This window comes from Oryzias latipes, chromosome 20 (genome assembly GCF_002234675.1).
Source record: "Oryzias latipes chromosome 20, ASM223467v1".
NCBI lineage: Eukaryota > Metazoa > Chordata > Actinopteri > Beloniformes > Adrianichthyidae > Oryzias > Oryzias latipes.
This window is the reverse complement of record NC_019878.2, coordinates 22,166,493-22,189,931: the sequence shown is the minus strand read 5'-3', so window position 1 is coordinate 22,189,931 and position 23,439 is coordinate 22,166,493. Positions and strand designations below refer to the sequence as shown.

The window sequence follows — 23,439 nt, the reverse complement described above, 5'->3', positions numbered from 1 at the left end:
GTACAGGAGTATTTCTGTTTTACATTAAGCGCCATCTAATGTCAGGGAATGAAATTGCATGGTCGCTCGGCTCATCGTCAGCGATAATTGCCTGGGTGTGAACACAAAAAACGTGGCGAAAAACGTTGGCGAATAACGCCTGGCGAATATTCGTCCCGGTGTGTACGGGCCTTTAAGGTCAACAGAGTGTGGGAAAGAGGGGAAGAGGCTTGTGCAAGCAGGTATTAGGTGTGATGTGTGGTAGTGTCAGCAAGAATGAAGAGAAAGATGTAGAGCACTGTGGTGAGTGTATCCTTGTTGTTGGTTTAGAGACTCAATAAAAAGACAGGAGACAAAGGCAAAGCAGTCTTCAATGATCGGACAATCTCAGGTCCAGTTCCCGTCATGAATCAAAGTGACTTTGGGCAAGACAATAAACCCCGCTTAACGGCTAGCAGCCTGGTTAGCATCATGCATCATTCATCTGTGAACATGAAACAGAAACAAACCAAATTTCTCAGATTCTCAGAAAATACATATCTAAAAATTAGACAAAGACACAGGAAACCAATACTGGTTTTAGGACAACATACTCACAGGTATTATTTGTCAAAAGCTGATAGTTTTCAGTGTAGAATCAGACATTTGCTGCTGTGAGGTAAAAACATTAGTTTTTATTTGATACATGATGGTCCCCGATTAAACTGTAAAAAAATGTAATGACATCAGAAATCCACAGTAGCGTCAACTGGGAAATGCTGAAGGAAAGCTTGGTTGTGTTTTCAATGCTTTTAGATATAAAAACAAATGTTTTACTAAACTCAATTTTTTGAAAAAAAGATTTATTATTAGGAACTAGCAAGCGTCAGATATTTCATAAAAACTGACAACACATGGACTGACAGCAAGATAGAAAACACCAACGCAGAAGTACTGCCGTCTGTTCTGGTTCCTGCTGCCATAGCAACTCCCTAAAATACTTAAAAACCAATACAGTTTAGTTTATTCACTCAAATCTGAATTAGACTTGTTTGAATTGAACACAATGACTGACAATTTTTAAATTACTTGCAAAGACATGTATGAAGAACAAACAGCTTAGAAATACAGGCATTTCAAGTTAAATATTTTAGTTTGTTAAATGACATTTCTGTAAACAGTCTCCTAAATCTTCAGTAACATAATTAGCTGGGATTCATTTAAATGTGCTTTCTAAATGTGAAGTCATTTTGGAGACAAACAGTGCTTTCATTTTCCTGCAGGTAAGTGATAGAAACACATTTTACATTTACCTTAAAATGAAATGTGTATACACTTGTTTTTGGTTCAATATTTCTTAAAATAAGTATTAATATCCCTTTTGGAGTAGGATTGGAGCCTTAATATGCAATTATATTCACAATAAACTAATAAAGGTTATTTGAAATGAGGTTTTTTTAAATGTTTGAAACCTGTATTGGTCTAATTTATTATTAAAATTTGAATTATTAAAAAAAAAATCAAATTTATTGAACCCCACTGCGATCCTCTTTTGATCTTTTTTCAAAGCTTTCCCAGTGGTCTTTTAATTATAATTATGCGATTTTTTAGCCAAATGTGTTGTGGGTGGGGCCATTAGCCTGCTCCCGTTTCCCATCATCCCTTTGTTTACATGCTACCCTGCTAGCTTACAGCCCCTCCCTCACACCTCCAACCTAACATTGAAGGTGCCGCAAATAATGCGAGCAATATCGTACAGTTCTGAACCAGACCCCAGCTCAGACGAGGAAAACAAAGACGTACATGGATCCATTTGTCTACATGTGGATGCATCAGAATGGAGCAGAGCAGGGGCTGGTAGCTTGTTGCTGTTGGTCCTACGTCACACCCACCAGCTTTTTCAAACAGCGTTTTTTTCGTCTACTCATGATTCACAACATTTTGAATTCATCTTAGTTTTCTTTATATATGTCATCCATCATTAGAAAAATGCTACAAAAAAACACAATTTTCATTAGAGTGGGTCTTTAATATCTGATAATGACATTATCTCATACTTATTTTACCCTTAATATCGCAGGAGATCACAACCTTTCCCAACAAATCTATTGAAGAGACAAACTTTACTAGTTTAATTAGTAGATTTTTTTTCACTAATAAGAATGTCAAATTAGTCTTTTAACTTTTTTTCAGTCTTTATATACTTTTAAGATTTGTAATAAAGATCTGTCAGTCTTTCTGAGAGATGGAGGCTTTTTACAGTTCTTATGGCTTCACGATTTGTTCTAACTATAAAAAAAATTATAGTGTATTCAAATAATTACACTTATTTTAAGTTCAAATTCAAATTTACACCTGGATCTTTGGATTTTTCGAGCCCTTTTTGTTTATTTCTGCTCTTTCATTCCTTAATTACTAAAGAGCCTCGACTGTCACATCAGACCCGAACAAGAGAAAATGTCTTCACGCCTCCAGCTGCCATGCAAATTATCAGTTTATTAAAGGTGTTGCATACTGGCAGGAGATGAAAACATATATGTCACGACACTGGGAGGGGGCCACGGAAAACATTAGCGTATGGCAGTGTAGTTTATGTTTAATAAAAACACAGAACACGGGGCAAATGTAATCTTTGTTATCAGCAGGAGGTGCGTTGGCCTCGGTGGTGGGGATCAACAAACACAATCGTGACATTCTGCAAAAGAAGGAGGTGCCTCATGGAGAGAAGAAGATGAAAGATGTCTCTTATTGATCGCTAACATTTGAGTGTGTGTGTGGCAGCGATGGGTGTGTGATGGATTCAAGAAAGTATGGGTGTCACATGTGGGTGATGTTTGGGGCGTCGGTGTCACAGGAGGCAGCGCCGGGTGAGGGGTGTGAAAACAGCATGCCCACCGCTTCCTCCGTCAACTCAACCCCTGGTGACAGCTGTCACGTCGCCGTGGCAACCAGTGCCACCTTTTTTTTTTTTTTTTTTGACGCAATTCTCATTTATGCTCTCCGTTCAACTTTGAAGTGGCTGGCTGGGTCTGATTGTGTGAGTCATCTGCCCAAAGAGGCCTCAGGCAGCTTAAAGAAGAAGCTCTCACCTGTAGAGTGAGTCATTTAGATCTCATTCAGGGTCTTATAATCAGTCAAAGAGGACCAGAGCTGAGAATGCACTGCGATGTTTGCTACATGTGAGTGTCGCTCAGATGGTCATCTGTTAGTCTGGCTGCATTAGCTCCCAAGTTTAAGATTAATGTATTTTTTAAGCTTGCAGAGAGGTAAAGAAAACCATTTGGAAAATGTTATTTGTTAACAAGCTTCTCTGCAAACCTTCTTTGGTTCATAAAACAAACACATCAACTAATTCCATTAGCTGCATTCACATAAATGATTTTATTTGTTCTAAGCAAACTCTTTTTTAAACTCATTGAAAGAAAAACACAATTTATGAAAGTTTTAGTTTAAATGACCTGCTAACATCTAACGCTTCATTCTCAAAGGTTTGTTGTCTCACACCCACTCTTGCTATATTTAAGCTGTTTGTGCATGTCTGTCGCTGCAGCCTCAAAATGAAGCTTTTGCTACGAATAATATTTACACTACAGGATGTGTTAACTTTCACTTGCTATCAACTCACCTTTGTTAACAAACTTACACCAAAGTATGAGATTATATGGATTCCAGCGCTCTTATTTTGACAATAAAAGTTATTGTCTCATATTTTAGGTGTAATGTGGTGTCAGTCATCATATTGCTCAACTTTATAGTATAAAATGTGCAGATTAGACACAAATTAAGTCAAACTAAATGTAACAGAAGAAAATTTGGACCAAACTTGACTAAAGTGTTATACCTATAATTAAAATAGCAGGTTTTTTGAATTTTTATTTTGTTCAGTAAAAACTTCGTCTTTTGCTTGAAAGACCAATTATTGTTTCATCTGAACATTAGGTTTTTAGTGGTAGAGGTCACTGATCACTAGAGTTGTTATATATATATACATCTATATTTCTATATATATATATATATATGTATATATATATATATATATATAGATAGATAGATAGATAGATAGATAGATAGATAGATAGATAGATAGATAGATAGATATACATATATATATATATATATATATATATATACATATATATAGATAGATATATATATATAGATATATATAGATATATAGATGGATAGAGAGATAAATGGAGAGAGAGAGAGAGAGAGAGAGAGAGAGATGACAGAGGCTCAAAGAGGTACAATGAGAAAGCAAGTACCTAAGAGATACAGCCAGATGCCCATACCTGAAGCACTGGAAACTGCCAAACAAAGGCTCCTAGCCTTGAGCAGCCGCCTAAAGAGGTACACAAGAGACATGAAGCCAGACGGATAAACAGGCTGTTTGCAACTCAACCTGCGAAAGTGTACGCTCAGTGGCAAGGTCAAAACAGCCGATCAGACCCACCAAGGCTAGAAACTGAACAGTACTGGAAAAGTATATGGGAGAAAGAGACAGCACATAACAGCAATGCCCAGTGGCTGGTCTCTCTGAGAAAAGAACATAGCAACCTCCCTGAACAGAATCCTGCTTTGAAGCCAATGGGAAGCCACTTGCACAAGTGTCCATCAAATGTGGGTATACCAAGGTGATGTTCTGCCCCCACTGCTGTTCTGCATAGGTCTGAACCCCCTCAGCCAAATAATCAACAAGACTATGGAGGCTATGAAAGAAAGAAAGAAAGTCCCACTTTCTGTCACACACCTAGGTGTGCGAAATTTGTTTTCTGCATTTGGCCCATCCCCTGGGGGAGCGGTGAGCTGCAGAAGAGCCGCGCTCGGGAGGGAGCAGCGTTAAGGGACTTGCCCAAGGGCCCTCACTGGGTGATGTTAATTGCTCGCCATTGAAATGGTAATTGCCCCATTACCATTGCTCATTCCCCTCTGGGAATCAAACCCTGGATTCCTGATCCACACCACCAGGATCTACTACTATCAAGGATGAAACATCCAAGATCCATGAGTACATCAAGCTCAAGGCCCCGACTGACAGTGTGCTCAGTGAATGTCTCAGGCAATGGAGAACAGAGGATACATTGCTGGAGGACAAATCCTCATGGGAGGACAAACCCCTGCATGGGATGTACCGCAGGACCATAACTGAAGTGGCTGATATCAAGAAGTCCTACCAATGGCTAGAAAGGGCTGGCCTACAGGACAGCACTGAAGCACTCATCCTGGCAGCTCAGGAACAAGCCCTGAGTACCAGAGCAATAGAGGCTCAGATCTACCACACCAGACAAGACCCAAAGTGTAGGCTGTGCAAAGAGGCTGTGCACAATCCAGCACATAACTGCAGGGTGTAAGATGCTGGCAGGAAAAGCATACATGGAGTGCCACAACCAAGTGGCTGGAATAATATACAGGAACATGTGTACAGAATATGGACTGGAAACCTCCTGTGGGACTTCCAGATCCAGACTGATAGGATGGTAATGGTGAACCAACCACACATTGTAGCGGTGGACAAAGAACAGAGGAAAGCCGTTGTGGTGGATGTGGCAGTGCCAAGCGATGGGAACATCAGGAAGAAGGAACATGAGAAACTGTACAATTACCAGGGACTCAGAGAAGAACTGGAGAAAGCCTGGAAAGTGAAGGTGACAGTGGTGCCTGTGGTAATTGGAGCACTCGGGGCAGTAACCCCCAAGCTGGAGGAGTGGCTACAACAGATACCTGGAAAGACCTCAGACCTCTCAGTCCAGAAAAGCGAAGTGCTAGGAACAGCTAAGATACTGCGCAGGACCCTCAAGCTCCCAGGCCTCTGGTAGAGGACCCGAGCTTGGAGGAGAAACCACCCGTGGAAGGGTGAAAGGGGCGTTTGTTAAGAAAGAAAAAGAAAGAAAGTCCCACTTTCTGTCACACACCTAGGTGTGTAAATCCATCCCCTCTGGGAGCGGTGAGCTGCAGACGAGCCGCACTCGTGAGGCAGCAGCGTTAAGGGTCTTGCCCAAGGGCCCCCACACATGAAAATGGTAATTGTCTCCAGTACCATTGTTTTATTTATTTATATACATATTTATATATATATATATATATATATATATATATATATATATATATATATATATATATATATATATATATATATATATATATAAACAAGCTTATTGGACTTGTGGTGGAGTGTCTGTCTGTCCTGAGAGAGATAAATTGAGGCTGTTTAGGTTGTCACCCTGCATGAGAGTTGGATTAGAGAATTTAACCAACAAATGTTTCTCAAGTGTGGCTGTTACTACAGCTGACTGCTCCGCCAGGGGATGGATCAAATGCAGGGAGCCCATTTCACACAAATACGTAGATTTAAAAAAAGGATATGATTGAGAGCAGTTCAAGGTAAAAGATTTAGGACACATCTAACAACTTTCACAAGAAAATTTGTTGACCTCAAATATTTTGAGCAGTAACTCAAAAAGGTCACTGCAGGTCTCATGAGAAAACTTGTAATCCTGTTCAATCTTTTAAAATACGTGGGTCCAGACTATTAACCTGCTGTGTGTCAAATCTTGTAATATTTAAAACTGTCACTTTTTTAATGTTAATTTATGATTTTATGAGTTTGTTGATAAATGATTGTATTAATTGGTTGAATAGTTGTTTAGTTGCTTCCTTTCTTGATTGATGCAATGGTTCACCCCATGTTGCAGTGTCATGTTGCAGTATCCTGTGTATTTCATTGCAGACCGTTCTTGTGGTTTTTGATTCTTAGTACATTTTTGTTCGAGTTGTTCCCGCTCCTGAGTTCCCTCCTATAGGATTCATAATAGATGCATTGGTTGGCTGGTCAGTTGGTTGATGGTCATTGGTTGATTCATGGTTTAAATGGTCGATTGATGCATAAGTAAGGTAGATTGGTCAGTTTGTTTATTTATTGGTTGATTGGCTTGTTTATTGATGAGCTGCTGTCATGCAGTTGTTTGTACAAATGCACACAGATGAGAGTTGTTTCCATCAAATGTGGTTAACCATGACAAACCAGTCTTTGGTTGTACGCAAAATTTTCCTATGTGACAAGCTGACACCTTTATCCTATAATATCTCTTTTTGATCTGACATTGAGCCAAGTGCACACTCAAGAAACCTTTACCTCAGTGATTCATAGGCCTCCTCAGTCGCCGCCTGCGACAGGCACCAGTCTGCTACCGCCGTTAATGTCTTTCAGCGAGAATTTATGTCTATAGCCATGCCTCTCTCCTCCTATCTCCTACTCAACCCATTAGAGGATTCCCTGCCAAAGGTTTGCTGGAACGCCTTGCATCAGAGCAACACTAATGAAAGGCATTATACATTACAAAGTGTTTGATTTAGGGATGATTTACAGTCCTTTTCCTGAGCTGGAGTGAGAAATGGAAAATGGAAACCTTCCTTGAGATAAGCTGCGAATCCACCTGCTATGCTCAAAGGACATCAAAGGCATGAAATTATGTATAGAATTCATTGTTGGTATGAGAACTACAAAAAAAAAAGCTTTCTATCAGACAGGAAATTTCCATAACAGAGTGAGAGACGTGAGATTTTATGATCCTGGGATCAATGGCAGCTTTGGTGATAGTCATTCACTTCATGTTTACTTGCTTTGTCACGTCTGATTGCCCCTGATCTGATCCTGATGTGAATGTCTATCCCGCCTGTTTGGGGCAAACATCACAAATACTCCTCAGCAGGAGAAGGTAAACTTTTTTTGTATCATGCCCCCCCCCTCTAAACTCCCTCTTGCTCTGCAGCACTGAACTGTAAACAAGGAGCATCTGCATAGAGCATTTCATGCTTTTGCTGATGAAACCATTTTATTTTCCTTAAAAAACTAAAACACACAATCCTCATGAATTTTCACCCAGTCTGCCACTTTTAATAATTGGCAAGACCTTGTTTCCACCTACACAAATTCTTAATGCCTGACAGCTTGTAACCAGCAGCGTTTAATCACAGCTGACAACTGATAACCCAAGTTTCCTAACTAATAATTCTTTTTTTCTCTCTTCCTCATACCAAGTCCTTTGTCTTTTTGTTGTTATGTAGCTGTTTAGGTCTGAAAAATGTGATAATTTAGTGTGAACAGCTTCTGAGTTTCATGGTTGAGAGTTATCGCAGGGTTGAGCTACTAGACTGCCTACAAAGGACTAAGTAGATTTGATCTAAATTTATAAGGACACTGCTGCACTAACACCCACTTTGATGGCCATGGAGGTGGTTATCATTTGTCGTCCATACGGCATCTTGGTGTGTGATGTGCCTCTTGTGTGCAGTATGTACACTGTGAGATTTTTCCCTTTATTCATTCTACAGTAAGATGCTGAAATTAAAGCCTTTGTTGCTGAGGAGAACTTGATTTCCAGCAGAGCTCGGTGGCAAACATAAACCGTTTGACTTGCAGTGTTACTGTTATATAATAAAGAAAGTAAAAATGCTCCTTAGTGCTAGGAAAACATGCAAAAATAAATTGGGGCAAAAATAAACAGCATTTGCTTGTTCAACTCATAGATATGACTGCTTGTCCTGTGTCGCCTGAAGCAAGAGTAGTTCCTATTGTGAGTCCTTTTCATTCTAAATTATGAAGCAGACATGCCTGACTGCATCGCATACGAGTTTTTTGTTTTGTTTTTGTTTTTTTGGACAGCATTAGTGTAACAACATCCACTGGGCCAACCTGAGCTGGTATTTATTTTTCATGACATGCTAAACTTCAGAAGGTATAAAGGTGTCAGAGATGTTGAAATATGCAAAGTCTGTAGATTAATCAGATTTTGGGTGATGTGAAGATGTTGGGAAAATGTGTTTTCTGGGTCTTGTTGTTTGAAGCCTTCTCATAGGAAATGTGTAGTTTGGTGACGTGTATCATGATAAACTTGGTATAAAGTGTTGGAAAGTTTGTCGTTGGTAATAGGAAATACATTTTTGCCATCAGAATGCCAGTTTATATTTTAAATACATTGGACTAGCACATGGGAACTCAGGGTTCACTTCCCAGGTGCCACAATGAGCTTTCTCCACTATTTAGCCTCAAGGGGGCCCAAGTCTGGGTCCTCCTCTGCCAGTCCACAGCCCGGACAAAACACAAGGTTGTGTCAGGAAGGGCATCTGGTGCCAAACCACCTGTGCAAATCAGTGAAAGCTGATTTGCTACTGCTAAAGGAATACGCTGAAAGGTGAAAAAAAATATGTTTTACTGCAATGCCACTTTTCTAAATGTTTAATCCAAAGTGAACGACCCTGGGAGTATTTCGGGCAGGCAACTCGAGCAGTGCGTTCACCTGGTTACTCCTTCCTGCAGGCGGTTTAGTCTAATCAACTCAACTGTTCAGCGTCCTACTTAAGTCCAGTTGCGGTCAAATCCTCTTCTTCCATTTCCGCGAGCTCTGTGTTCATCACCCCACCCTCCTCCCAGGCTTCCACCTGTGAGCTCCGTTAGGGGTAGTTTAATACCCAAAATTTTCTATGAAGATCTTTGTTTTATGTATCTGAACAGAGCCTTATGCCAAACTAAAAGAAACATGGAAAAAATCCTCTTTACTGCAAGAGTTGTCTGACTAAAGTAAAGTTGTTGTTGGTTTAAATAGTGAAGTTTCACAGCATGGTCCAAAATGACCCGCAGCATAATCAATGTTTTTTTTTTTTTTTTTTTACATAATACGAGGGTTGATTCAATCGAAGCTATTTGTTCTTTTCAAAGGTAAAAATGTTTGTTTTTTTGTTCAATCTTCAAACACACAAACACGTGTATACATAAACAGTCCATTGAGCTGTTTTGACCTAAATAACTGATGGTCAGTTGTTTTATTTGAAAGAAGGATCAGCTTCTTAAATCTAACAGCAGTAAATCTGCACCATTTTCAATCTGAAAAAAACTAACAAAAAGCAATTAGCAATGTGTCCTGGTTGGAGCCCCCACTTGTTCAGGTGTGAACGCTTGTTAGCTCAGGCTGACTCGCCTTCCAGCTTTATTGAATTGGAAATGAAAATGTGTCTAAAAATTCTCAGGTTGAGCCACAGTTTAAAAATATGTAAGTAAATATGTTCTGAAGTGGGAAAAAAACATGAAATGCATATATTGTAGAACATCACAAGTGCATAAACAATTGGCTTAAGAGTAAAATGAATTTATAGCCTTACAGAAAACAGAGAAAGACAGATTTCTAACTAGACTTAGAAAAAGATAATTCTATTTTCCTAACAATCAGAGGGTTAATTTTAACCCACCGCTGTGGTCTAGGGAGTGGCAATGAAAAAGAAATAATCTATGTACAATGATTCTTTTTGGAGAAATAACTTCTCTAAAGAAAAGGCTTCATCCTTAAGAGGTTGCCTAGCTCTTGCCAAATAAGCACTTACTGTATTTCAGGAGATGAATGACACAAAACCGCAGCCAAACATTATAAAAACAAACCTCTTTCCATCAGTCAGGATTGAGCTGGATTTCTCCAATTCACTCCCGCTGCTGCTTGAGCTTTTAAGATTTATGCCTCCATGGGTAAAAATCTATGACAGAGTGAAGAGAAACGCATTTACAAAAGGCTTGATGACAATGCTTTCTTCAAGCTGATTTTAGGAGGGAGAGCAGCTACTAAATGCATGCCCACATAAAACAATTTACAGCTTCAGTTAACACCTAATCAGCCAGTTCAGATAAAGATCAGCCAGCTAACTGATCTCGATTGTGCCCTTTTTTGTTTTTTGGTTCTTGTCGTCAGATGATCCAGACCATCAGTGCGGTGGATAAAGATGAACCTCCCAACGGCCATCGCTTTTACTATGCCCTGGCCGAGCCCGTCGCCACCAACCTCAACTTCACTCTACGAGATAACAAAGGTACTGCAACCCTTCCTCCTATAGACATGTGTTACTCCCTGGTCGATTATCGCACTCCTGAGACCTAATTATTCCAACTTGTGTTTTTCTAAGAAACAAGAAAAAAATATTTTAGGATCTCCCTTTTCATTAACATCATTATTTTCTTTATAACTAAGAAGTTTGATATCACTGATATAAATGATTCAGACTGTCAGAAAAGAGTTTTTTTGGACGTATTGCAGTAAACAGGATTTTTTTATTGTTGTTTCATTGACAAATAATTCAAGACATAACAGATTCAGAACTGAAAGACAGTTGGAGTGGTATTTACCTAAAAATAGCTAGGAAACTTTTGACGCACACAAAGTGCTAGTATTTTTACTCAGGCTTTTTTTAAAGTATTATTTACTTATTGGAACCACTCATTGTTCATGAGAAATACACAAGGAATTTTTACTGGCAATACTCGCCTAGATTGTAAATTCCACTCCCATTATTACCATTGCATCTAATCACAAAACCTAAGTGAATGTTGGTGACGTTTCTTTGTGTATCTTACTCTTTTTTTGTTGTTACTATACATTTAATTAATAGGTGATATTTATAAATATATGAACTACCATTAATAAAATTAAGCAATTATTTTTAAATTTCTACTATTTCTATATTTTCCCCAAAGAAATACTTGCAGCTCAAGGAATGTTTGAAAGACATTTTTATTTAACATTAGATATCGCATATATATATCTATATATATATAAAACATATCTAAATAAAATTGCACACACACATGGCCATGGAACTTGTTACAAAAAAGTGCATCTGCACAACTGCATGCATGAAGGGAGCATAGAGATTGATAAAAGACTCAAAAGTAAAGCAGTTTATAATTTGAAAAATAAATTAGGATAAAGCACGAACTGCGTGGACTAGAACTGATATTTCAGTATATAATCAAATACAGGTTAAGTGTGACTTTTTCCCTTCTAAAGAGAAAAAAAATGTACATTTTGCACATATTGGATGGATGAAAATTGGTCATACGTGAATAATATCCTTATGCCACACTTTCGTCAAAGAATGGGCAACTCTAGGCCTCTAGGGCCGCATTCCCACATTTGCACGTTTTTCTGCTCTGGCATGTTCTAACTGTCTGGACACACCTTAACCACACGAGTGGTTATTCTATTCTAAGTCATGAGTAGGACTTGGATATTTTTGGAAATCGTGCAGACGCACTGGCCCTCGAGGTCTGGAGTCGCTAATGAGGGGAACAGCACTAATGGGCCCCTTGCGCAAGGTTTGTGGGGGTTCAAAAAAAGGAAAAATCTGTATGTCAGGCCTGCATCTTAAGTACTCCACCTTTACTTACCCTTATGTGTTCTTTTAGTGTTCCCTATGACCTGTCGCCTGCAGTATGCATGTCAAAAGATTTGCATGAACTTTTTTGCTCTACGGGATCACTGAGTGGTCTACGACCCCAGATAGGCCGTATCCACCTGTAAAGACAGACTGAGGTCTCAGGCTTGTCACTGGAACTCTAAAAGATGTTAAAATATCTCTTGCATGCAAATGTCGCACAAGTATTTCACAATTGTGAACCAACAATTACATGAGTTTTAACCAAATATCTACTCAAAACTTGCTGAACATGGATCCCATTCAAATTCAGGGTAATTCCAAGCAACTATTGGTGTCAAGTGATCTTTTGCTAAGTGAGGCTTTGTCTTTAAACCTCTCAACCTCTGTTTCACCAGGTATTTACATGTAAAATTGCCCTTTTTTTTTTCTTTGTACCATCTTCTCATGCAGACTTTTCCAGAAAACATTTCAAAGTACTCAGCGTAATCCAGGCAATCTTTTTGGCGTCTAGTCTTTTCACGGTGGAACTTTTTTAGTCAACGCAAACCCTCAGTGAGTAAAAACCCAGCCTGTATCACAACCCACAGGTTTGGTGCTCCACAATATAACCCAAACCATGAAAAGTGCCTTCCTCCCACCCACATCAAAATTGTCATGAAATAAAGAATCTCAGCTGCCGGCACAGAAAAAAAAAAAATCTTATTGTAATTTGCATGCAGCTTTAAAGACTCAAAAGAACTGCTCTTGAAACCCCACAGCTTTAAAAAAAAAAGCAGAGCAGAGCTGACAGACTCTGTGAGTTGGCGCTGTGTGTGGAGTATTTTGCTGGTGTGTGGGAGCTCGACTGAAGCTGTTACCTTCCTGAAGGAGCGGCGGTGGCAGCAGCCAGAGTAATCCGCCTGAGTGCAGACACGTGTTCCTCGTGGCAGAAATGGATGTTTGAGCTAACCTCTCAGCAGATTAAGAGCCACTTGGCTGGGAGACAGCTTCTGATGGCTTTGTGGAAGTCAGGTAGTTCTTACCTGATATTAACTACATGCGGACAAATGCAGATGAGAAAATGATTCATAGATGACAAGCAGCCCGGTCTGAATGTCTTAAGTGCCTCTATTTACATTAGAAAGAGAAAAAATGAAACTTTAGTTTATGTAAACAAAACATTACTGAAAATAGTTTCTGCAGCATTGCATCAATCTCCAGGACAGGATTATAATACTGCTGCCACCTCTTTGCCCACCTATGCCGGTGAAGTGACAGCCTATCACGCTGCTGCCGTTGTCATTCAGATTCTGCAGGGGTTGAATGCCTTTTTGATTAACTCTAATTGTCCTCCCGTCAGTTGGAGTCAGGTCCTGCTCCTGTTGGATTTTAGCACAATTCAAATTTGGCATTTGGAGGGGGGAAAAAAATTCTTCCTAGCGTTCACGGTAACATCATTTGGAAGATTTGCCAACAAAGTGGTAAACTGTCAGTACCTGACTTTTAACGTTAACTATCCTGGGAGATTTGACTGATATTAGCTGAAAAATAGGGTGCAGTGAAGAGCGTTCACTTTGCACTATAGATTACCTCTACGAGCATCAACCTTTGTTTTATTTGCATGGAGTGGTTGCTTAGCTGTGTTGTGGTTGCAAAGACAGCAGGATGTAGGTAATGTTAAATGAGGTGGAAGACAGGTTTGCTCCTATTAAACCAGCACGAAGGACACGAAAGAGCTACTGCTTCTTCTTTGAACACAGATTTATGGGGGAAAAAAAGGAGGAGGCTGTCAGAAAGCACACTTTTTATGCAAAAATAATGATTTTTGGAGTGCAGCCGTAAACCCCTAAAAAACACTGTTTGTCTCAAATCAAGAATTTCTTGTCACTGCAGATGAGCGGGGAGGTAAACAAGGATTAAAGAAATGAACTTAACTGGATAAAGAAAGGCTTCACTGCATATTTTCCTCAAGTCACAAATAACTGATAGGAAATTCATAAGCACACATACAAAAAAGACTGACATTGCAAATAAGAAAAAGAAAAGCAAACAAGATGACTTGCAAGATATTGTGTCTCCAGTAAATGGTTCCAGAGTAAAACTATGTGTGATTAGGAAAGTGGGTGTCATGACTATAGAACGACTGAGACCCAGATGCTGAAACCCGGAATGAGACACAGGACAGAGATGTCTTGGCGAGAAGGTAGATTTAATATGATGGCCAGACAGGTAGGTAACTGTTACTGGAGGTCCGAGAATGTAACTGCGGCTCGTGGCGTCACTGGTGGAACTGCTCGTTCGGGTCTGGAGTCGGCAGCGTGGGTCCGTTTCGTGAGGCAGCTGGTTCGGCAGAGGCTCGTGGTGAGGATGGAGGGAACAGACCAGTAGAGGAGTCCGGATTACGGCTGCTGTGGGTGACCACTCGTGGCTGAGGTTTCCTGGAGACAGGTAAGACAGCATAAGTTAACTACTTGGCTTAAGGCAAGGCAACAAAGCATGAACTTGACGTGAGGCCAAATATGCACCATCAGGGGCAACGGACTGGCGTTGAATGAAGATCCTGGAGCTCCTTAAGAAGGCAGGTGTGATGATGAGGTGAGTGGAAGCAGCTGGGGATAATCAGGAACCAAGCGGAGAGGAGAGGGGGGAGGAGTCTGACAGAGGCACCATGACAGTACCCCCCCCTCAACGACCGCCTCCAGGCGGTCAAGGGCGGCGATCCGGGTGGGCCCGGTAGAAATCCTCAATGAGCGAGGGGTCCAAAATGAGAGAGCGGGAAATCCAGGAGCGCTCCTCCGGCCCGTAACCCACCCAGTCGACCAGGAACTGGAATCCGCGACCCCGACGGCGGACATCCAGGATCCGATTGACGTCGTAAGCCGGAGCACCGTCGATGAGCCGGGCGGGTGGCGGGGAAGCGGACGGCGGGCACAGAGGACTGTCCAGAACTGGCTTGATCTGGGAAACATGAAATGACGGGTGAACCTTCAGAGCCTTGGGAAGACGGAGTCGGACGCAGGTGGGGTTGATGAGTTTCTCTATGACATAAGGTCCGATGAATCGTGGAGCCAGTTTCTTGGAGGTGGCTTGGATGGGGATATTACGTGTGGAGAGCCAGACCCTTTGGCCAGGTTGGTACTCGGGTCCCACCACCCTGTGACGGTTGGCGATGCGGCAGTTGCTCTCCTTGGTGCGGAGGAGAGCAGCCTTAGCCTGTGCCCAGATGCGTTGGCACCGCTGGATGTGATGTTGCACGGAAGGCACCGCCAAGTCCAGTTCCTGTGACGGAAACAGAGGTGGTGAGTACCCGAGAGCGGCCTCAAAGGGAGAGAGCCCAGTGGCAGTGGAGGGATGAGCATTATGGGCATACTCAATCCACACGAGATATTGGGACCAGTCCTGCTGGTTCTGTGCCGCCAAGCAGCGGAGAGCTGCCTCCAGTTCCTGGTTCGCTCTCTCCGCTTGGCCGTTGGACTGAGGATGGTAGCCATGGTGACGGAAAACCTGCTTGGTCATGATATCAGCAGTTTCGGTGGCAGTGGGTAGTTGAGGGAGCGGAATGAAGTGGGCCATCTTGGAAAATCGATCTATGACTGTGAGTATGACGGTGTTACCTGCTGATGGGGGTAACCCGGTGACAAAGTCCATTGCCAAGTGGGACCAGGGCCGGCTGGGCGTAGGAAGTGGGTGGAGCAACCCCGCCGGAGCCGAGGAGGACGTCTTGGATCGGGCGCAGGTGGTGCACGCCGAGATATACTCCCTAATGTCCTTCTCCATAGACGGCCAATAAAACCTCTTACGAAGTAAATGGAGGGTACGGTGGACCCCCCCCATGGCACGCCAGACGAGACGCGTGACCCCAAGTGATGACTTCGGAGCGGAGATGAGCGGGTACAAACAGTGTGCCCCTGGGAGCGGGTGGATGGTCAGAGTCCCCTTCCAGGGCTTGAAGAACCTTGGCCTCGATATCCCAGGTGACACTTCCTATGATGCAGGATGAAGGGAGGATAGATGATAGAGTGTTCTCAGACGGACTGTATTTCCTGGAGAGGGCATCGGGTTTGATGTTGCGGGAGCCTGGTCTGTAGGTTATGGTGAAGTGAAACCGGTCAAAGAAAAGACACCAACGAGCTTGCCTGGAGTTGAGTCTTTTCGCGGAGCGTAGGTATGCCAGGTTTTTATGGTCCGTCCAGACGATGAAAGGCTGCTCGGCTCCCTCCAACCAGTGACGCCACTCCTCCAGGGCAAGTTTGATGGCTAAGAGTTCCCGGTTGCCAACGTCGTAATTCTGCTCAGAAGGGGACAGCTTGCGAGAGAAAAACGCACAAGGTTTGAGTTTTCCAGAACTCCCCTCCTTCTGTGAGAGGACAGCGCCCACCCCTGAGTCAGAGGCATCGACCTCAACGATAAATTGCCGTGAGGGGTCAGGTTGGATGAGGATCGGGGCAGAGACAAACAGTTTCTTTAACCTGTCGAAGGCCTGTTGGGCTTCGTTGGACCAGACAAAGGGATGCTTTATGGAAGTGAGGCGTGTAAGGGGAGAAGCAATACTGCTGTAATTGCGTATGAAGCGTCTGTAAAAGTTAGCAAAGCCCAGGAATTGCTGTAGCTTCTTACGGCTGGTTGGAGGTTCCCAGTTGGTAACAGCTTCTATTTTGGATGGATCAGGGCGTATGCAGCCAGCCTCGATAATGTACCCGAGAAACTGTACAGTGGGGGAATGAAATTCGCACTTTTCATGCTTAACGAAAAGCTGATTTTCCAATAGTCTCTCCAACACCAGGCGAACGTGATGCTCGTGTTGAGCCAGATCGTGGGAGTAGACAAGAATATCGTCCAAATAGACAAAGACGAATCGATTAATGAAGTCCCGAAGGACATCGTTAACTAGCCTTTGGAAAACTGCCGGGGCGTTGGTGAGGCCGAAAGGCATTACTAAATATTCGTAATGCCCTAACGGGGTGTTAAAGGCAGTTTTCCACTCGTCCCCTTCCTTAATTCGGACCAAATGGTAGGCATTGCGGAGATCTAACTTAGTGAATATGCGGGCCTTCTGGACGGAATCAAAAACAGAGGTGATTAATGGCAGTGAGTATTTGTCTTTTACGGTGATTTGATTTAGTTCGCGATAATCAATGCATGGTCGGAGGGACTTGTCTTTTTTCTGCACAAAGAAAAAGCCTGCTCCCACGGGGGAGGAGGAGGGTCGGATGTGCCCCAGGGCGAGGGCTTCCTGTACGTAGTTCTCCATGGCTGTCTTTTCTGGTCCAGATAGATTAAACAAATGACCCTTGGGCAATGGAGCGCCTGGCAACAGGTTTATGGCGCAATCATAAGGTCTATGAGGTGGGAGAGCACTAGCTTTGGTTTTGCAAAATACTGCTTTTAAATCATGATAACAACGAGGAATGTTGGACAAATCGACTTGGCTATGACACTCAGCGTTAGGAGAAGTGACGGAAGGGAGAGCAGAGAGAAGACAATTAGCAAGGCAATATGGGCTCCACTGGATTATAGTCCCTTGAGCCCAATTAAACTGAGGATTATGCAGTTTTAGCCAGGAAAACCCGAGTACTATGGGAGTATGGATGGACTTGGTGATGAGGAAACGGATAGACTCACGATGGTTGCCTGAAGTAATGAGCAGGATGGGTTTGGTGCGGTGGGTGATGCGGGATAAGAGTTGACCGCCTAAACCGGAAGCCTCGATGGGGGTCTCCAGGGGTTCTGTGGGAATCGACAGATCATTAACAAGTTGCTGGTCAATTAAACTCTGCTCGGCCCCGGAGTCGACCAGGGCCCGTAACTCATGCACATGGAGATCTTGACTTAACTTGACAGGGATTAGTAAAAAATTATTACCGGCCAGGTAGATGTTTGTTACCCCTCGCAGCCTGTCTCCTAGCGAGGGGTTCGGGTGTTTAAACGAAGCGGGCAGGAGATGACAATGTGGCCCTTTGCTCCGCAATAGAAACAGGCCCCCTCCATGCGCCGTCTGCGGCGTTCCTCTTCAGACAGTCGAGAGTGTCCAACCTGCATAGGCTCGTCTGGAGGTCTAGAGGGGCTGAAGGAGTCGAGAGGGGTGGCGTGAACAGCGTGTGAGAAGTTGGAGGATGTAGTGGTTGCGGCACGCTGGAAAACGGGCCCTCGTTCCCTTTGACGCTCCCGCAGGCGAACATCAGAGCGGAGTGCCGCAGAAACCAGTTCCTCAAATGACCGGGCTTCGGGTTGAGAACACAGATGATCCTTAATTTGTTCATTTAAAGACTGGTAAAAGATCCCCTTCAAAGCTGCGTCGGGCCAGCCTGCCTCGACCGCCAGAATACGGAAATCTATAACGTGTTCACTCACCGAGCGGTTACGCTGCCTGAGCGCGAGTAACCGACGGGTTGCTTCGTCCTGTTTACGTGGTTGGTCGAAAATTAACTGGAACTCTCTGAGGAAACGTTCATAAGTGAGGTGGCTTATGGGATTGGAGGAGAGGAAAGCCTGGGCCCACTGGAGGGCTTTATTGCGTAGAGAGTTGACGATCAGTGATATTTTACTGTGATCCGACTGATAATGACGGGGGGCTTGTTGGTAAATCAGCTCGCATTGGAGGAGGAATCCTCCGCAGGCTTCGACGTCACCAGTAAATGGTTCCGGTTGCAGCCGGATGTTTTCGTGAGCGGAGGGTGATCCGGAAACGGAAGTAGCCGAGTTAGCCATAGCTTGAGCCGTATCTGTTGGAACATGGGAAAAATGTCCGGTTAAATTGTTCAATGTCTGTGTCAAACCGTCCAGGCGATGAAAAAGGTCCTGTTGGGCCGCGGCCATCTGGGATAGGGCGTCGGCCTGGCGACCAAGCAATATGCCTTGCTGGGATACGGCTAATCTGAGTCCCTCCGGGTCAGCTGGGTCGGGATTATGGCCAGTCCGTTCTGTCATGACTATAGAACGACTGAGACCCAGATGCTGAAACCCGGAATGAGACACAGGACAGAGATGTCTTGGCGAGAAGGTAGATTTAATATGATGGCCAGACAGGTAGGTAACTGTTACTGGAGGTCCGAGAATGTAACTGCGGCTCGTGGCGTCACTGGTGGAACTGCTCGTTCGGGTCTGGAGTCGGCAGCGTGGGTCCGTTTCGTGAGGCAGCTGGTTCGGCAGAGGCTCGTGGTGAGGATGGAGGGAACAGACCAGTAGAGGAGTCCGGATTACGGCTGCTGTGGGTGACCACTCGTGGCTGAGGTTTCCTGGAGACAGGTAAGACAGCATAAGTTAACTACTTGGCTTAAGGCAAGGCAACAAAGCATGAACTTGACGTGAGGCCAAATATGCACCATCAGGGGCAACGGACTGGCGTTGAATGAAGATCCTGGAGCTCCTTAAGAAGGCAGGTGTGATGATGAGGTGAGTGGAAGCAGCTGGGGATAATCAGGAACCAAGCGGAGAGGAGAGGGGGGAGGAGTCTGACAGAGGCACCATGACAGTGGGGAGGGCAATGCAAAAAGAGCTTAAAAGCAAACAAAAAATATTGTTGACTTAAGGTGCTGGTATAAAAATATATTTTTATATTATGTATACAAATATTTATATAAGTTTATACCAACACCTTAAGTCAACAATTATAAAATGTAGCAGAACTAAAGTCTCAATTCTTCCCTGAATGTCACCACTTTCAGATCTCACAAACCACTAAAAGGCCCAAGCAGATCCGCCCCCAGAAGACTTTAGCTGGGGGGACCGTTGCTTGTTTTGGAAGACACCGTTATCACACATGATTTTTAAATACATTTACTTAAACAACCACAAGAGAAATTCAAACCTCATTTGTAAATAAAATAAAAAAAGAAGAGAGTTCACAAAACATCAGTGAGATCAAATCAATTCATGATGAACTGTCTGCATTGGAAACAGTCTGCAGCATCAGCTTTACTAGGGGTGTGACCATTCGTTTTATCAACAATTCCATTCATAACTTGATTTTGGGTTGACAACCGATTCACAAAATCAATCCAGGACATCTTTAGCCAAAAATTCAACCTGTTCAGTACTCAGCACTTAAATACCTGAGTACTGAAACAAGGAATCTGGAAATGTCTTGTTTTTCTTGCAAGATAATCAAAGTGTAAATTAAAAATGTGTCCAAACAAACAAGTAAACAAGAATTAATGACAAATCTATTCACATTTTAGTTTCCTAAGGTTCAGTCCACTGTTGTTTTTCCACATCAAATACAAATGGAACATCAAAGTGTTTCCACACGTTGGACTGGAATGATGGACTGTTCAGTTTTTGCTGACATCACTTGTGTGTTGTCTGCTGTGATGCACTTGGTCTTTTAGTCTTCACTTCCTTGTTCTTAATTCTGCTGATAAAGTCGCTCAGTTCTAACAAAAATACCAGCTAGAGGTGGTTCATCTCTTAGAAAAAAAATGCCGCAACTTCCTGCTTTTTCTGCCACAATTATCACAAAAATCCACGTGAGATTCCGTGCGGGGGGGGGGGGGGGGGGGGGAATCGATCAATACAGACCATGAATTTCTGCTCTTTTTTTTTTGGATCCTGGTGTGCCTTGGGATTTTTGTCAGGGTTAAAGTGTGCCGTGGCTCAAAAAAGGTTGAAAAACACTGGTTTAGACAATGACTGTAAAGTTCTGATTGCAGTTTGGAAACTGAAGTAAAAAATATACTTCTCTCTTTGTTTTAAGCAAATAACTTTTCAAACTGAAATTTTGAACAAAATATTTTTGAATCAATTGTTTTATTTTGCCGTCAGCAAATTTCAAAATATTCGCTGAAGATCATGCCAGAAATCTTAATTAGAAACAGTTTTCCAGTCCTAATAGTTAATCTTTTTTTTTCTCCACAAGTAAAAGAGAAATGGCAAAACTATAGTTTCAAAGTAAACGCTGAACATGTTTTGTACATAACAGTACATACAATGTGTATAAAAGTTGTCTTTGTCTCATACAGTCTGGAAGATTAAATGAGGTATTGACCCCCGTGTTTAGTCTTAACCATTAGCTTTCCTTAGTATGTCTCTATCATGCTGATACCTTTATATCCAGCAGTAGCTGGACGGTCAAAACAAATAAATACACAAAACCATTTTGTTCTCTGAACAAAGCAAAGCACTTCTTTTGTGCACACGTGAATTCAGAATGTTGGTGCAAAAAAGCAGCAAAATCAAACTTTTCACTCTAAATCTGATCTCAATCATGTTTTCTTTTCTTTTCTTTGGCTGTATCTTTGCCCATTTCCCCAGATTTATTTCCACATGATTAAATTATTGTAAATCAATATGAACTTTGACCGCTGTGTAGGGATATTGATAAAAAAAAAAGAAATGTTGAACAGAACCTTCCACGTATCACAGATTATTTACAGCAGCACATGTTTAATATTTAGGACCAGAATGTGTTTGGCATGTTTAAACATTTCAAGATTGTTGTTTTTCAACCCATAACTGTGCAGAATAATAACCCATCAACCTGTTTTTTTGAATTTCTTCCCTGGTGAATTTGCATTTTTCCTTTGAGCAGTGAAAATAATCAGAATTTCTTTCAGATAAACAAAGAAACACAAAAAAATAAACATTTTCATATAGTGACTGCTCAGTTTGAGTGTACATTTCTATCTCAAAGCGCTCTGACAAATGGTGGTGCATTGTTCTCCTCACGCTGCTCATGGAACGAGATCGCACATGAGATTCTAGCATCATTATTAACCAACAGGTGGTCAAGACCAGGGAGAGACGCCACAGTGTGTCATATGATGAACTATGTTAATGACACCATCTGTTAGCATTTCTTGCTTTTATTAGAATGATACTAGAATTCAAAACAGCCAGCACTATGGAAGTTAAAGCACGGCTGCAATTTGTTGTTTTTTTCCAGACAACACGGCGTCCATTCTGACGAAGCGTGGGGGCTTCAGGAGGAGGGAGCAGCCGGTGTATCGGCTGCCAGTGTTGATAGTGGACAGTGGCAGTCCCGCGCTGAGCAGCACAAACACGCTGTCGGTGCGTGTGTGCGAGTGCGACTCTGATGGCGTGGCCTTGTCATGTGGAGCCGTGGCCTACACGGCGACTGGTCTCAGCACTGGTGCCCTCCTGGCTATTCTGGGCTGCATCATCACACTCCTGGGTAAGACAAGCGTGACTTCAATGTGGCAGAGACTCCGTTACGGCAGCTGTTTTATCCAACAGGGAGCGTTGATAAGGAATTGAGATTTTTCTGAAAAAGCAACAATTACTACACAATAGCAATTTTCTAAAGGTAAAAGTGTGAAAGTGAAGATATCCAGTCAAATGTTTACTGGCATTTTTTTTGGCTCCTGTACTCTGGTGCTGCCTATCCTCTGGAAAACATGGTAAATGTGCAAGAGCTTTGGAAAACATCTATAAAAGTCCAACATGCAAATTATGTATGTTGCTACACTAACAAATAATGCAACATCACTATACTGAATAAATTAAAGAGTGAATTTCTCCCCTGGCTCTTTTTTACATCCAATAATTATTTCTCCCAGAATGTTTTTTTTTGGTTTCCCAGAGCTCAACTCAACCTCAAATGTTTCTTTTAAAACTTGTCGGATCCACTCCTGCTTCAGGGGTCTGCTTTAGTGCTCAGCAGCTGCCTGGGGGAGCCGATTTGTTTGAAAGTACAAGGATTGATAAAGGCATTTATGATGCTCTGTATTGATTATCTTTTCAAAACAGCAGCTGTTAACAGAGCACAATTCCAGCAAGTCATTTATGTCTGACACTATTGCAAAAAAAATGATCCTACCCATTCATGTAAGCTAATTTTATTAATGCTGATTAACACAGGGCTGTATCCCTCTCTAAAAGACAACTTTTTCCAAACATTAGGGTTTTCAATGCCCCCCTGTATGACAGAAAGAGGGAAAGATTCCTTCCAAGGTGGCTTCATAAGCCTCATGTGTACCATTTGTACACATCTTCCAACCTCTTTTATGATAGAGGCAGGAGTTACAAACGTGAGCATGCAGCAATGGGCTGTTCCAGAAGCCAGCCACAAATCGGGAAAATTATATGCCAGAGCTGGTAAAAGAGAGGCTTAAAGAGGCAAATGAGGAGACGTCTGCTCCTTCAGTTTGGGCAGGATTTCATGCTCCAAATACGGTGACCTACTACTGGATCATTGACACTCTTGGCTTGTTAACCAATGTCAAACTAAAGCATGAAACTGAATAAAAGGAACCACATTACCATAGAAGTCTGTTTAGCATTACCCTGATGTACTGTAAAGATCATCCGTGAGTAATCTGCAAAGGCAGCTGGTCTAACAGACCTTCTAAG

At 42.4% G+C, this 23,439-nt stretch overlaps 1 protein-coding gene and 1 long non-coding RNA gene across 2 annotated transcripts in view; one reads left to right on the top strand and one right to left on the bottom strand.

Moving 5' to 3' along the window:
- Positions 1-23,439, top strand: part of cdh7 (cadherin 7) — a 174,371-nt gene that overhangs the window by 134,321 nt on the left and 16,611 nt on the right. The window contains exons 10-11 of the mRNA XM_023950079.1: positions 10,692-10,809; positions 22,013-22,261. Coding sequence (XP_023805847.1) covers positions 10,692-10,809; positions 22,013-22,261 — 367 coding nt within the window. The remainder of the gene's footprint in view (positions 1-10,691; positions 10,810-22,012; positions 22,262-23,439) is intronic.
- On the bottom strand, positions 14,323-14,702 carry LOC105356703. Its single transcript, XR_002872346.1, has 2 exons — positions 14,658-14,702; positions 14,323-14,570 (listed from the first exon to the last, which is right to left on the bottom strand). It is a non-coding gene; the product is annotated as an uncharacterized LOC105356703 (long non-coding RNA).